The 13880-nt window shown below is 40.5% G+C and overlaps 1 protein-coding gene across 10 annotated transcripts in view; it reads right to left on the bottom strand.

The window, feature by feature from the left end:
• PARD3 (par-3 family cell polarity regulator) overlaps window positions 1-13880 on the bottom strand; it is a 568914-nt gene that overhangs the window by 180235 nt on the left and 374799 nt on the right. For all 10 annotated transcript variants that reach the window (XM_068987362.1, XM_068987365.1, XM_068987363.1 and 7 more), the window contains one exon: window positions 2503-2734. In XM_068987362.1, coding sequence (XP_068843463.1) covers window positions 2503-2734 — 232 coding nt within the window. The remainder of the gene's footprint in view (window positions 1-2502; window positions 2735-13880) is intronic.

Here is a 13880-nt window from a genome sequence, read left to right as displayed (position 1 = left end):
CTGGGAGGAAAAAAAAAACTGTTTTGTGGAATTCATACACTTCCTGGGGTAAAAGTACTCCCGACACAGCTAGTTTGAAGCTACCTGCATGTAGCATCAGCGCTCTGCCGATACAGTGGGCATAAATCACCTCAAAAGCAGAGATCACAGTATATAATAAAAGGATTAGGAAGTGATGAGTTTTGAGTAGTCATTATCTTTGTCATAGAAGTTATCTAATTTTTAATAATGGCTGGGTTTAACAGTCAGTGGCAAATTTTCCAAAAATTGAACAACTCTCACAAGTCAGCATGAGCTTACTCCAGCATATCTGTCCCAGAAAAGTGTGAATGTCTATGTGTTTCTCAGTAGCCATTCTTAAGCATTGGGAAGCTATGAACTTAGTTTTTAGGAAAAAAACTTCAGCCCCTGCATTTAAACAAAAAAATGTGATTTTCAAGAACACTCAGGCCTTTGAAGTTACAAATCAGTTGTCATCGTCACAGAGCTGGCTTCCACCATGGGTTAGAGGTATAACCTATAGCATTTGATCTCGTGTATGTGTTCCCAGTCACTAAGTTGTGTGCAACTCTTTGCAACCCTGTGGACTGTAGCCCACCAGGCTCCTCTGTGCGTGGGATTTCCCAGGCAAGAATACTGGAGTGGGTTACCATTTCCTCCTCCAGGGGATCTTCCTGACCCAGGAATTGAACCCGTCTCCTGCATTGGCAGGCAGATTCTTTACCACTGAGCCACCAAGGAAGCCCACATGTTTTATGGAACTTTTAGCTCAGAAAAGATTGTGCAGGGTTGCATTCAGGGCCCCTTCGAAAGAAAATAAATTTGCCAAGTGCCCCCACACTCACCATTCCTCTGGCCCCAAAAAGAAAACTCTACCATAAAGCCTCTCTTATTCTGGAGTTGCAAGTAACAGGAAAAAAATAATGTCCAGTTAAAATAATGTATAGATTTCTAAAATAATTTATAAACAAACTAGAATTTTGCTTATTTCATATTCCATGAGGAGAGCAGAGCACTGACTCCATCAAATAATGGTTGGCTGATGAAGGAAACCTACAAGCCTTCAGGAAGACTTCACTCAGGAGGGGGTTGTAGAAGCAGGACTGGTCTCCAGGCCAGATGTGTACATTTTAGGGGAGGTTTCCTCTTATTTCATAGTCTCTGATTCAAAGAAGACAGGGGTGCAAATTCCCTCAATGTTAATTGATGGGCAACAGCCTAATTTCTGTGTGTTATATAGATGCCTGATTATGAGCTGAGAAGCCTTCTGCCTAACACCAAAACAGAAATAAAGTGGAAGTTAGAGCAATTCCATCCGTCAGTATACCTGGGACGTGAAAATATAATGATGAAAGATGATCTGACTTAAAATGCATTCAGGAGTGGTATATCAACGAGATATAAACTCCCATATAAAAGGATGCTAATTCTAATGTTTTGAAGCACTGAATATGGAAATGTGATCGTATTTAATTTAAAGCTGATACTGCTCAAGGGCCAAGCTCTGTGCTATCTATGCCTATAGTTTACTTCTCCAGGCACTTGACTTAGCTCTGGCTGAGTCCATCCACAGGACACATCTGGTGTGTGTGTAACCTGCAGGTTGGGCTTGAGTCCTCAACTTCATGGTCTTGACTTATCTATAACTCCCTGAGTTATTGAGGTCAACCTCCGGACCATAAATCAGGAAATTCTATGAAAATAAAAACTCTTGTTCACATTTTGCAATTAAAAAAAGCTAAAAGGAAGGGATTCATAATGCAGGATAACGACTTTTTGAAGAGTTAAGTGGTGATACCATCTGTTTTCAATTTTAAACCATCATCTTGATATGTTTAGGGTTTAAATTTATGGAACAATCAAGCAATCTTTATATTTGACATTAAATACCTGAATATTATAAATCACCTCCAATGAACATTTATGGGAGAGTTTCAGAGCAACTTCTGAACAACTTGTCACTTTTATTGTGTAGCCATGATTTGTAAAAAAAATGATATGCTAAGTAATCCTAGAGTATAATTTAGGGGCACAAAAACAACTGTCAGGAAACAGCCAGAGACTGCATTTAATGAAATCTTTACTGACTGAAGCAATAAGTATTAAATTAATCAACACAGCTTAATTGAAGCTCTATTTGTAACATTTTTTTTAGACTTGTTATTAATGAGCCTTTATGCACTACCACTAACTTGAGCTCCATGTTCAGTGTCAACAATGAACCATTGTTCACACACACAAAAGAATAAACAGGGGCTATGAGGGCCCTTTGTCTCTGTCCCTCCTTCCTCTCAACAGTTATTTACATGGTTGGCAAGATAGCATCTTTCAGGCACTTTAAAAGGGTCTGAAATAGCTCCAGCGAAATCCTTAAGAAAGTAAAAACACAGCAGTGAAACCTGGGAGTTAGAAAGGACTCTCAGCTGACCTCAAAGTCCTCACATCTGGCACTAGCCTGGCACTCACAGTGGGGACGGGCCATTCCTGCCCGGTAGCACCTACCTGAACATGTCTCCCAAGCCCCTCAGCTTCCCCTTCTTGGCTTTCATCTTCTCCTTCTCCTTGTCTCTGTCTTTCTTCTTTTCTTTGCCTATTTTCTCTTTCCTCCGATCGGGCTTCTCGCCTCTGTCTTGGTTTCCATTCATCTGTCTCTCTAGAGAGTGGGAAGGCTGGTCGCTGGCTGTGGATACAGATTCCCTTCCTGATCTCGAACTTTCTTCCGTGTCTTCTTCCACTTAAAAGGAAACAAACACACAAAAAAAGATAAGGAACATGGGGGACCGAAGGGATAAAAATAAGGAGGTTGAAGTCAAGTGAGGGTTTCTTTCCCATATTTCCAATGAGGCTTGCAAACGTTGTTTACCCTGTGTAGAATTAGAATGGAACATGAGATGTGGATGACTACCATACATGTGTGTACTCCTGCGTGAAGATGATGGGCCAACGGTAAGAGAGTAATAGTCACAGTAACAGTAATAGCAATGGTACTAGTATAGCATTAGTAATAGCAACAGTATATTATTAGTAATACTATAGTATCAGTATAGTGATAGTAATCTGAGTCCCAGACCAGTGGATTCCCTCATGTTGATACAGAGCCTGTACTGCTGTGGGGATAAGCAAGCCCTCATCACAAAGCTGACCCCAAAGATCCTCAGTCTCATATTTGCAAAATGAAAATAAGCAGCCTCTCACCAACAGCTTCCTTTCCTCTTGTTGTAAGGGGGATGAAGCTCCACCTCAGCCCCTCATGAATTTGTTCAACTGCACCACTCACTAGTAAGTACACAAATGTCAACACAGGACTTCTTTCCTCAGCCTCCCAAATACGTCAGTTTGTGACAATATAGAGAAGATTGGGTGTTCACAGCCTCTCTAACTTTCTCCTTATATTGTCATTACATTGTTATTGTGAGGCCAGCATTACAAGCCAATGTTACTATATGTTCTAATCTGAAATCATGTTGCATTTTGGTTGACACAATGGCAGGTGAACAGAGGTGGATGGAGCCATGAAGGCATAAATCCACAGCCTCACAGTCCTTTGAACTCTGCAGATAAAAGCTATACTTTAGCGATAACAATATTCCATCCTTTGAAGCAACACTTAGTCAGCATATGGTCCAATGGTATACCCCCAACTTTTTGCATCTGAAAGAATGACAAGTCTCCACCTCCGAAAGAACTTCAGGAATTTCTATTTTAGGGTGCAATAGATGCACACGTGCACAGCCATCCTCATAAATCCTTTTCCAGATTAGTTGCCTAAGGTTTTTCCAAATATAGTAAGAATTATCGGAGCTCCAGGGTACCTCTTGAAATCTGAGGTCATTTCTGGCCCCCTGCATCAACAAAAAATGTAGGAATCAGTGCTTTTGAGCTTCTTTTAACACAGAACCATATAAGACTTTCACAAAGAACCAACCTCTAGATCAAGTTAATATACCTTCAAGAGAAATTCAGTCTTGCCCCTCCACCAGAACTTGAGTTAGCAATACACAAAATTACGAGTATAATAAGACCAGTCTCAGTATCATCTTATTTACAAGACAGAAGCAATCACAGCCTTGGAAAACAAACTCAGGATTACAAAAGGGGAAGAGTAGGGGAAGCGATAAATTAGAAGTTTGTAAAATATACATGCTATTATACATAAAATATAGAACCAACAAGGACCCACTATATAGCAAAGGGAACCCTATCCAATATTCTGTAATAAACTATATGGGAAAAAAATCTGAAAAAGTATGGATATATGTATATACATCATTGATACATCATTGAATCACTTTGCTGTACACTGGAAACTAACACAACATTGCAAATAAACTATGTTCTATTGTGAAATAAAAATCAAATTTAAAAAAAGTACATCTTAGTATCTTAGTGTCCTATTAAACTCTCACAGATCTTAGAAGATACTAACAAATGATGGTACCACCTTAACCAAGTTTTTAAAAATTTTTAATGCTAATTATTAAGCTAATAACCAAAGAAAGTGTAGAATTCATTTTCACATTTGATTAAAAACATGAGGCAACCTATTTTCCATCCCATCCCAGGCTACAGCCAAAGAGTAAAAATACCACTGTGTCTAAATCCAAAAAGTACTTTGGAAGTCACTGAGACCAACATCTTCCATTTCTTGCTAAGGAAACAGAGGTTTGGGGCCAGCATACCGCCAGTGTGGGGCTCTCTGTACTATATTCTGGCACAGTTGTACCTCAGCCAGACCTTCACATGCTTCTTTGATCAACTCTGTGATTGCTCAATTCCATGCTTCATACAGCATGGATTCAGGTCATCTATCATCCAGTCACTCCACTCTCTGCCCAGAAGATCACTCCAGCAGCCAGCACCATATCTCAAGAAACCCACTTCCAGTCTTGTGTGGTCGTCCAGCGCTGTGACTAGTAGCTGCTACTGATGAAATCACTCCCATAGTTCGAACGGATGTGCACAGGGACTCAAGGACAGGCTTCCAACCAAAGAGATGAGCAGAAAGGCTGGCTTCCCTCTGCACTGGGGTAACTAACTGGGAGCCACTCTCCTTCTCCAAGGGACAAGCATGCATTTTCAAAAGATGATCATTTTAGTCTCTGTCAATTCATATGGAAATAGGAATTGAGAGGGTTTATTAAAGAAAGCCAGTTCCAACTTTCAGATGGACATTGCTAGAGAAAATCCATAGCCTTACAAATAAATGCTGAGTTAAGGCTGTGATTGTTGTACACACAGAGCAGGGAAAGAATAGTGGTCCTGGCCCAGGGAGGTCTCACTGTGTAGCCTTTTCCACTGGGTGCTCCCCGGGAGAATGTAAAATATCGCTTAAGCAGGGTTGCAGCCTCTTGTCTGAACACATCCTTGAATGTGGCTGTGCTCTATCTGGTTACAAACCACTGCTTCCACACTTTGGAGGAAATGAGTGTGGCCTCGATTTGGAGGCAATGGACCAAATCATGATAAGACAGTTCTCAAAAGCATTCAGGAGCTACAAAACCTATATATATATACTCAAGTTAGATAAAGGGATGCTAGTCAATATTCTACAAGTGCTGCAGGCAAAACTCATTTTACCTACCCATGCAAAGCGCTTTGCACCTACTTTTATTATTGTACTTCTTATATGATACAATCACAGGGATTCCCAGGTGGCTCAGACGGTAAAGCGTCTGCCCGCAATGCGGAAGACCCGGGTTCAATCCCTGGGTCGGGAAGATCCCCTGGAGAAGGAAATGGCAACCCACTCCAGTACTCTTGCCTAGAAAATTCCATGGATGGAGGAGCCTGGTGGGCTACAGTCCATGGGGTTGCAAAGAGTCGGACACGACCGAGCGACTTCACTAAGCTTCTAAAATGAGGACCACTGGTCGGACAGAAGCTGCCTGTGAACGACTGTTTAACAGGAAGGTTAGTGGTGAACTTGACTCATGACTTTATCCCAACCAGACACGCTTTTACCCAGTCTCCACATATCACCATCCTCTGACTGCAGGACCACGCCTATGTTCTTCCATTAAACCGGACAACACCAGCCGCACCTCAGTGCCAGCAGCCACAGGGAGGCCCTTGCTCCTGGCTATCTCATCACTTTCTGGTAGGGTTTTATACTATTACTGCTAATGCCGTACATACCGTCTAATGGACTGTATGACCCTCCACAATGTCTGAAACTATAAACAAAAAAATGAGCTCAATAAACATGAATGACTTCGTCTTCCACAGCGACCATTATCATAAATCATGAATGGAAGATCAGGAGCGATTCTGCTAGTTTTCTGCCCGATAGTTTTGGCAGAAGCACATGAGGCATCTGTCTGCTCTTGGCTCTGACACAGGAAAAAGGCAGCGCCTCCATAACTAACTATATGCCGAAGTCACATTTGTTGCCAATTCCTTTCATACTCCCAATAATTTCCTGGTGTATGTAATACAACTTATCTTCAAAAGTGGGTGAAGCAGAGAAAATTAGTATTAAATCATTTATTAACACCAGGTTTTGTAACCTCATTTTGTAAAATCAAAACTCCTAACTCAGTTTCCTGCTCAAAGCAAGTGGACTGTTTTACAATCGTACTTGTGCATTTGAGAATTCTTTATGCTTGTTCTGAACATTCCGATTTAGATAATACACTATCACAGAAATTCTTCTGGGGGTGTACGGATGTAACTAATCCTTTCAAATGCCAACTAATTAAAAATATTTAGCAATATGTGGCTTCCTATGTATAAACATAAGATGTTCTTTTAGAGTATTACATTATATACGCTTCAAACACTAAAATTATTTGATAGAGAAAAATAAGAATCTCACTTTACCCCATTTCTAGGCAGAATTACTTTGGTTTTTAAAAGCTTATGTAAATTGGTTACACATGCTTAATTTTTTTTTAATGTATATATTCAAGGTCATTAATAGACTAATCAAATTATTTTCAGTTTTAAAACCAATCTTTGTATAATTAATACCAGCTTTATAATAAGGTCAATAAAATACTTTATTCCCTTGAGAAAACACAAAAGATACTCAGATAAACAATTTTCAAGGAAGAAAAGCACTGGTGATATATAATGCACAAATGACTTGATCTATTGTGTTCATACAGTAAATTACAATGAAAGAACTAATCATAAACCTACATTTAGGTAATTTACTATTTCAAATGCTATATAAATTTACATTTTTTTCTCTTTAATTTTACTCTTTACATGTTGTTTGCTTTCTTTTTGCAGATAGTCTGCCTAAAGAAAGACGATTACCTCCTTCCAAACAAATAGAAATTTCTATTTTTGACTAACATTCCTGCCTGTTTCAACCCACTCTGTGCACTATACTATCAGTTGCTTTCCCATGTGATTATCTGTAAAGACAGATATTCTGAAGTTTCTCTTTTTAAAGAAGGTATAACATGAAGCTGCTTATTTCTCTTCCAGGCAGCACATTCTGCAATTAAGACATACCTAATTACCATATTTTCAACAGATGCAAATACAGCGCAATTAAAATTCTACTCCCTGTGACAAATTCAGCTACTCAGTTCTGCAAGTTATCCTATTAGCACTGGGTCATGAAGCTTGGAAAAGATTAAGCCCTTAGATAGTAACAGTCATTGGGAAAATGACCTTAGGTGTCCACTGAACCTCAAAGTTCTGTAACTCCTGCCATAAACAAACACTTCGTTCAGTCTGGTCATCACACACAATTCACTGTCAAGAGCTGACTCTAAGCCACACAGTCATTCACCATTTTTTTCCATTGAGAAGCAATATAATTTGGGGGACTGTAATGATCTCTGTTGCCTGCTTATCCCAAATCTATTTCTCCCTTTCTCCTTTCTAATGGAACTCTGTGCTCAGGAATGCGATCCAGCTTCGAGGGATGAATCCATTACTAGGCTTACACTGGCTTATGGGTCCCTGCCCCAGTCCACTCTTATTAGTACAGAAGTGGCCCCGACACCCTGAAAGGATATATTCTATGCTTGGGGAGATGACTCTCTCCCTTCACTTGGATGGGATCAAGAAAGCACTCGAATCTTGAGCCCTGCAGTTACCTTCTGGATAAGCTGACTTGTGGATGGTGTGGCAGAAGGATCAGAAAGATAGCAGTGCTTTGATAATACCATTATGCTGTGGAATCAGTAATCCCCGAAGCTGCCCAACTATAGAACCAGGTAGGACAGTGTATTCCCTCAAGGTTTGAACTGGTCTGAAGTGATTTTTCTACTAAATGCAGCTGAAAGCATCTTAATAGGTACATTACATAAATCAAACTTCAGAGCAGCTGTGGAATATCAACTCTACTATTTATCACAAGTATAAGATTTAGCAGTTAATATCACTCTAGGCAGCTTTGACAATTTTACTAAAATTAAGTGATTTGCTCAGACTTGTTACTAGTGTGAAATGAGTTGGTACAAACATTCAGAGAAATAAAAAACAGAGAAATACAAAATTAAAGTGATAACATTACTTCTTACTGATCAGTGAACAAGTACTCTCCTTTGAGGGCATAGCTCAAAAGAGTGTTATTAAATATGTGTTGAATAGATTGAACAAATAGCCCATCATATGAAAAACATCCTTTACTGCTCCCTGTTTAGAAAGAGCTACTCTAGTAATAGCAATATCGAATAAAGAAACACATACTCTTGAGTAATTTACAATTTACTTTGCAAGACAAAAGATTAAAGGTAGTAACTGGACACAAGAGTACGCAGTCTTCAGAATCTACCTGCTTAAAATTTAAAATGAATGAGTTAAAATGAGGCATTAATAACTGGAAAATTTCACTAGATTTAGCAAATCCACTGACCACTACCAATTTCTACTGACTAATGTTAGTTAAAACACCGTGTAATAAAAATAAATGAGGACTGAACTCCCAGGTACTGCAAAGTCCAGTATAGTATTTAAGAAGTTTTTATTATTAATAAATATATGTTATTTTTGTTTCTTATTTTAGTGGAATATTGACTTTGGAAAAGGAATAAAAGATGTAGGAAATGAACAGCTAGTGACACAGATGGTGTCGAATAATAGGATCTGCTTTTCTGGACCCTGACTTTTAACATTAGAATGATGAGCTCTTGGCAATGGAAAAACTTAGCTTTTTCAGAACACTTGAAAAACACACACACACACACAAAGCTGGCAAGAAACATGAAGAATTAAACAGCTTTTACACTAAAATGTGGGGTGAGAATAATAACTGATATTATGAAGAACAGAGAGTATGACTGAAAGGAGAAAAAGGCATGAAGGAAGCGGTTGACATTTATCAGCGGTCTTAGAGAAGGGGCTTCTGTGGCTGGAGGAATATTCAAACAGTTGATTCCTAAAACCCAGTATTCTAAAATTAGATTTATTTCATTAAAAAAAAGAAATTACATTGGGGTAAGGAGAGTAGAGAGAACAAAAACAATAAAATCACACTTCCAAAGAGATTAAGACTTATTACCAAAAACCATTCTTCATTTCTACTTTATGTTCTAAAGTTTCCTTTAATGCCTCCCTTCAAACAAACAGGCAGAATGTTGCTGAAGATCTTGGTAGAATGTCACCTCCTCTATCTCTCCCTGTCCGAGAGAATGTAGCAGAACAAATGCAAGGGCAGTTGGACCCCCCAGTTTCTGAATCTCTGAAAATTTGCTTTCAGTGTATAATTAAATTTTACATTCAAATAATGCTCTATAATGGGCACTGTTTCCTGTCCACAGGGAACAACGTATAAAGAAGCTGAAGGCTTTCCTTTCAACAGACCCAATGGACTGACTACACAATGAAAACAGTGGCACTTATAACCCCACTGCTGGAATTGCCACTAAGAATTTTATTTTTATCATGGATTCAACTGGTCAAATGTATATGTTAACATATACAAAAAATTTATGGTGTCAAGGAAAGAGAGTCCAGGTCACTGCTCTGACTCTTTTAAGTGGGAAAACAAGAGCAAAAATAAAGAACAACATAAGAATGTGCAAATGTGATGGAACAGTGAAGGGTGAGCATTGCTATTTAATGAGAAGTCAAAATGAATGTCCCCTAAAAGTCACTGTTCTTAACTCCCATGCCATGCAACCCTTATTGAGAGATTCACAAAAATTTCTCGATGTTATAAAAATACTAAAAAGGCTCATACACATCTGTATACAGATTTCCCTTAACTTCTAGTGGGGTTATGGCACAATAAACTCCAACATAAATGGAAAATACCAAAGTCAAAAATGTACAGAATATACCTAACCTACCAAACATCACCGCTTAAGCTCGTCTACTTAAAAGTGCTCAGAACACTGACATTAGCCCACAATTGGGCTCAGTCATCTAACACAGGGCCTAAGTTATAACAAAGTTTCAAATGCCTCATGTAATTTAGTAACTACAGTACTGAAAGTGAAAACCAGAATGGTTTTGGGCTGTTTCCTTTGTGATCACATAGCTGACTGGGAGCTGAGACTGCTGCCACTGCCCATCATCTCCAGAGAAGATCTGCATTATCACCAGCCGGGAAAAGACCCAAGTTCAAAGTTAGATGTACAATTTCTACTAAAAGCACATCACTTTCAAACCCCTGTAAAGTCAAAAAATCCTAAATTGAACCACTGTTAAGTCGGGGAACGTCCATACTCAGTGCGCTAGAAAGTTAAGGGGAAACTAGCTAGGTCAGGGGAAAGTGTCTTGCAGAAGGAAGACAACAGTCCCACGTACAGGAGAGGGTAGGGGACAGTCAGGACAGGGAGAAGACAAACCTCAGGGACGGCACATGGTCTGGATGAGAACGCACATGGGAGCCTGAAGGCCCAGGAGGACAGTGTGACTCCAGAGCTTACTCAGCAAATGAAGAGACAGTCAGACCAGTTATGAGATCCTAATAGTAACTTCAGATATTAAACAATGAGAATTGGGGCTAGATTGGGTAGAAGGAGTGAAGTTATGAGATTTCATGCAGAAAAATTAAGAAAATTTGGTAATGGAGGGATTATGCAGTGAGATGATAATTCTAAATTTCTGTGCCTGGAGGTACTAGTGAGAAAAACCTCATCACTATCACCCATCTATATGTGTGAGGTGCTAAGGATGTAAATGCAGTTTTTTCCTTTCTTCTGGCTTTGCCAAGCATCATTACTCACCTGGATTACTGCATTACTGTCCTAGAACCAATCTTGCCACCAACACTGCTATTTACCAGCTCACCCCCAATAACCCACCCTCGATTCTACAGCCCCAACACTCATATTCTTTCACTTGAAATTCTTCAAATGCTCTTTAAGGTCCTTAGTATGAACAAAAATTATTTAAACAAGGCTGTCTGCAAGCTGTTCTCTGCATATGTCTTATATCTCACTCCTCACCACGCTCTCCTCTGTACACATCAACCTCGATAGGATAATGGTGGTCCAGACATGGTCCCCCTTCCCTAAGCTCCCGACACACCCTGATGAAGACCACTCAAGCAGGATTGCTCATCTCAACTCATACCTCTTGTGAGAAGCTTCCCCTCCCTCGCCTCTCCCATGCGGGCTGAGTGGGTGCCCCATGCTTTGCTGCATGGTAACCTGGGCAGCACAATGGCCCTTAACCATTAACCATACTGCTTCCCAAGAGTTGGTTTGCCCAGTGGGTTGAAGTACCCTTAGCCTCTCTGGAACTTACAGCCTAAATATCAGGTTTTGGGTCCCAAGACTCATAAATACTTTATTGCAGTTTTAATGTAACGGATTTTCCCATTAGGAAGTTTGTTTAATATTGTAGAAAACTCGCAGGACTGCAAATCACAAGGCATGCATTCTGATTTAATTCCTAAGTACTATCTTAGTCAAATATTTACATACGTTTTTCTTATCAGAAAATGCTTCGAATGAGGAAGCTATAATTCAGACACTTCAGATGTGACTTTTCGTCATACTTTTAGCTTAACTTACTTTTCACCTAAAAAAAACAAATATAAGGAATTGACAGCTTTGGCTGTGTCACATGGTTATACTTCTATCGCATTCAGAAATGTCCTAAAATTATCCAAAGCTCCTTTTCTTAAACTGCAAGTGATACTCAAGTATACAAATTGTCATAAAAGGATTAGACAGGTTATCCTTATTCCCAGCACTTCAGAATAAATATTTTTAATAGATCAACTTCCAACTATCCAAAAAGATAGATTAACCAAATGGTAAATCCTTTACAAAGTACTTCGACTCTGAAAACCAGACACTGAATTCTTCCACTATAGATTTATGGTAATCTGATGGAGATTCTTAAGATAACTTCCTAATTTACATAATTTTTGCTCAAATAAGTAGTGACAAAAGATGGCTAGGAATGTAGAACATGCTAAGAGTAGAAAAATCTGAGATACTCGTGTAATCTGCTATTTTGAAGCTAACAAAATAAATGAAAATTAATCTTGAAGCTCTCAGATTAGCTAACTTCCTAACATAAATTCAGTTTCTTCAGATCTCATATTGCTAACCTAAGTTATGCATACTTTAGAGCGATGCTTTTTTTTCCCCTTTATCTCCTGTTAAGAGTACTATAAGAAAGCAGGCAAGTTTCTTAAATGTAATCTGTCTCTATGTTTTCAAGGAATACCGTTCTCACATTTAAAATTGTAAACTGGGTAGATCTTAAAATCAAGAGTACAGTGAATAGGACAGTCTTCGGTTTTGTTGTGTATCACCTCCTCGACCTCGACAAAAAGCTGTTCCTGAATTGATAGCAAGGCTGACGACTTGACGACTTTTAATAGAGGGTAAAATGGGGGTGGGGGTTGTAGTCTATATTTTCAAAAGTGAAACAAGTCAGTGTTATGTAGCATCCATGTTCTTGGTTCCAACAGAAGCTGATTTATGATGGGGGCTGTAGGAGCCGCTCGCTGAGAGCCATGCGGGAAGTATGGTTTGCATAGAAGAGGGAGCAGATTGTCGATGCCCTGACCTGTCAAACACAGGTAGGGCCTCAGAGATAATGGGTCCCAGAATACAAAGCTCCATCTTGATCCAGACAGACACAGACAACGTGGAGAGGCCAGATGGATTAAATGAGAGACAAAAACGCCGACTTCTGCCATCTCCACAGGAAGCACATAAGTGTTACAGAAGATGACAGATACCAGATACCACATGGATCCCGCCCGGGTCTCTTGGCCCCCATTGTCGTGTGCATGCCGCGACTGCAGCACTGCGGAGAAGAGGCAAGCCTGCTCCAAGCCTGAAAGAGCGTCACTGGCGAGGAGCTTGACCCGGCTGGCAAGAACAACCGACTTCGCCCTCCACGTGTGTGACTTCCGCCTGTAGAGAGGGAAAGGGCTGCATGGGACCGACATAGGCTGAGCGGGACAGGTTATGCCCGCCCCCGCCCCCCAACCCATGCTTCCAGGGTGCACGGACGGCATCCTCACAGGACGGCCGTCTAACAGAGACCGTCGGCTCGGACAGGGTCCTCTATCAGCGCACGGCACAACAGTGACGTGGCGGCCATTACTGGCCCCTGAGGCCCACCTCCATACAAGAAGGGACCTTAGCCACAGGGTCCCACAAAGCACGAGGCCATCAGCGCTCAGACATGCGGCCAGGGACAGCGCCCACACAGTAAGGATGCAGGGTGGGGCTGTACAGCGAGGGCATGAGCATAGACACGAATGCAGACAGAGAGAGAGTCCGCAGAACGCGCCTCCAGAATCCGCTCTGCAAAGGGTGGGGTTTAGGCAACTAGAGGGAGCCAGACTCCTTTCTCACACCTGCACCTAGCCATAAGGAAAGGCAACAGTCCCATAACCACCAGCAGTAACACCAGCCTTGACAGATATGTTCTTAGAGAAGACCAAAGGGTTTGCTGAGGCGCGGAGGTTTCGGACGGCCAGGTCCAGAGTCGGACACAAGTGG

Source organism: Capricornis sumatraensis, chromosome 15, assembly GCF_032405125.1.
Source record: "Capricornis sumatraensis isolate serow.1 chromosome 15, serow.2, whole genome shotgun sequence".
Taxonomy (NCBI): Eukaryota; Metazoa; Chordata; class Mammalia; order Artiodactyla; family Bovidae; genus Capricornis; species Capricornis sumatraensis.
The sequence above is the reverse complement of the archived record's forward strand: the minus strand, read 5'-3'. Positions and strand labels throughout refer to the sequence as shown.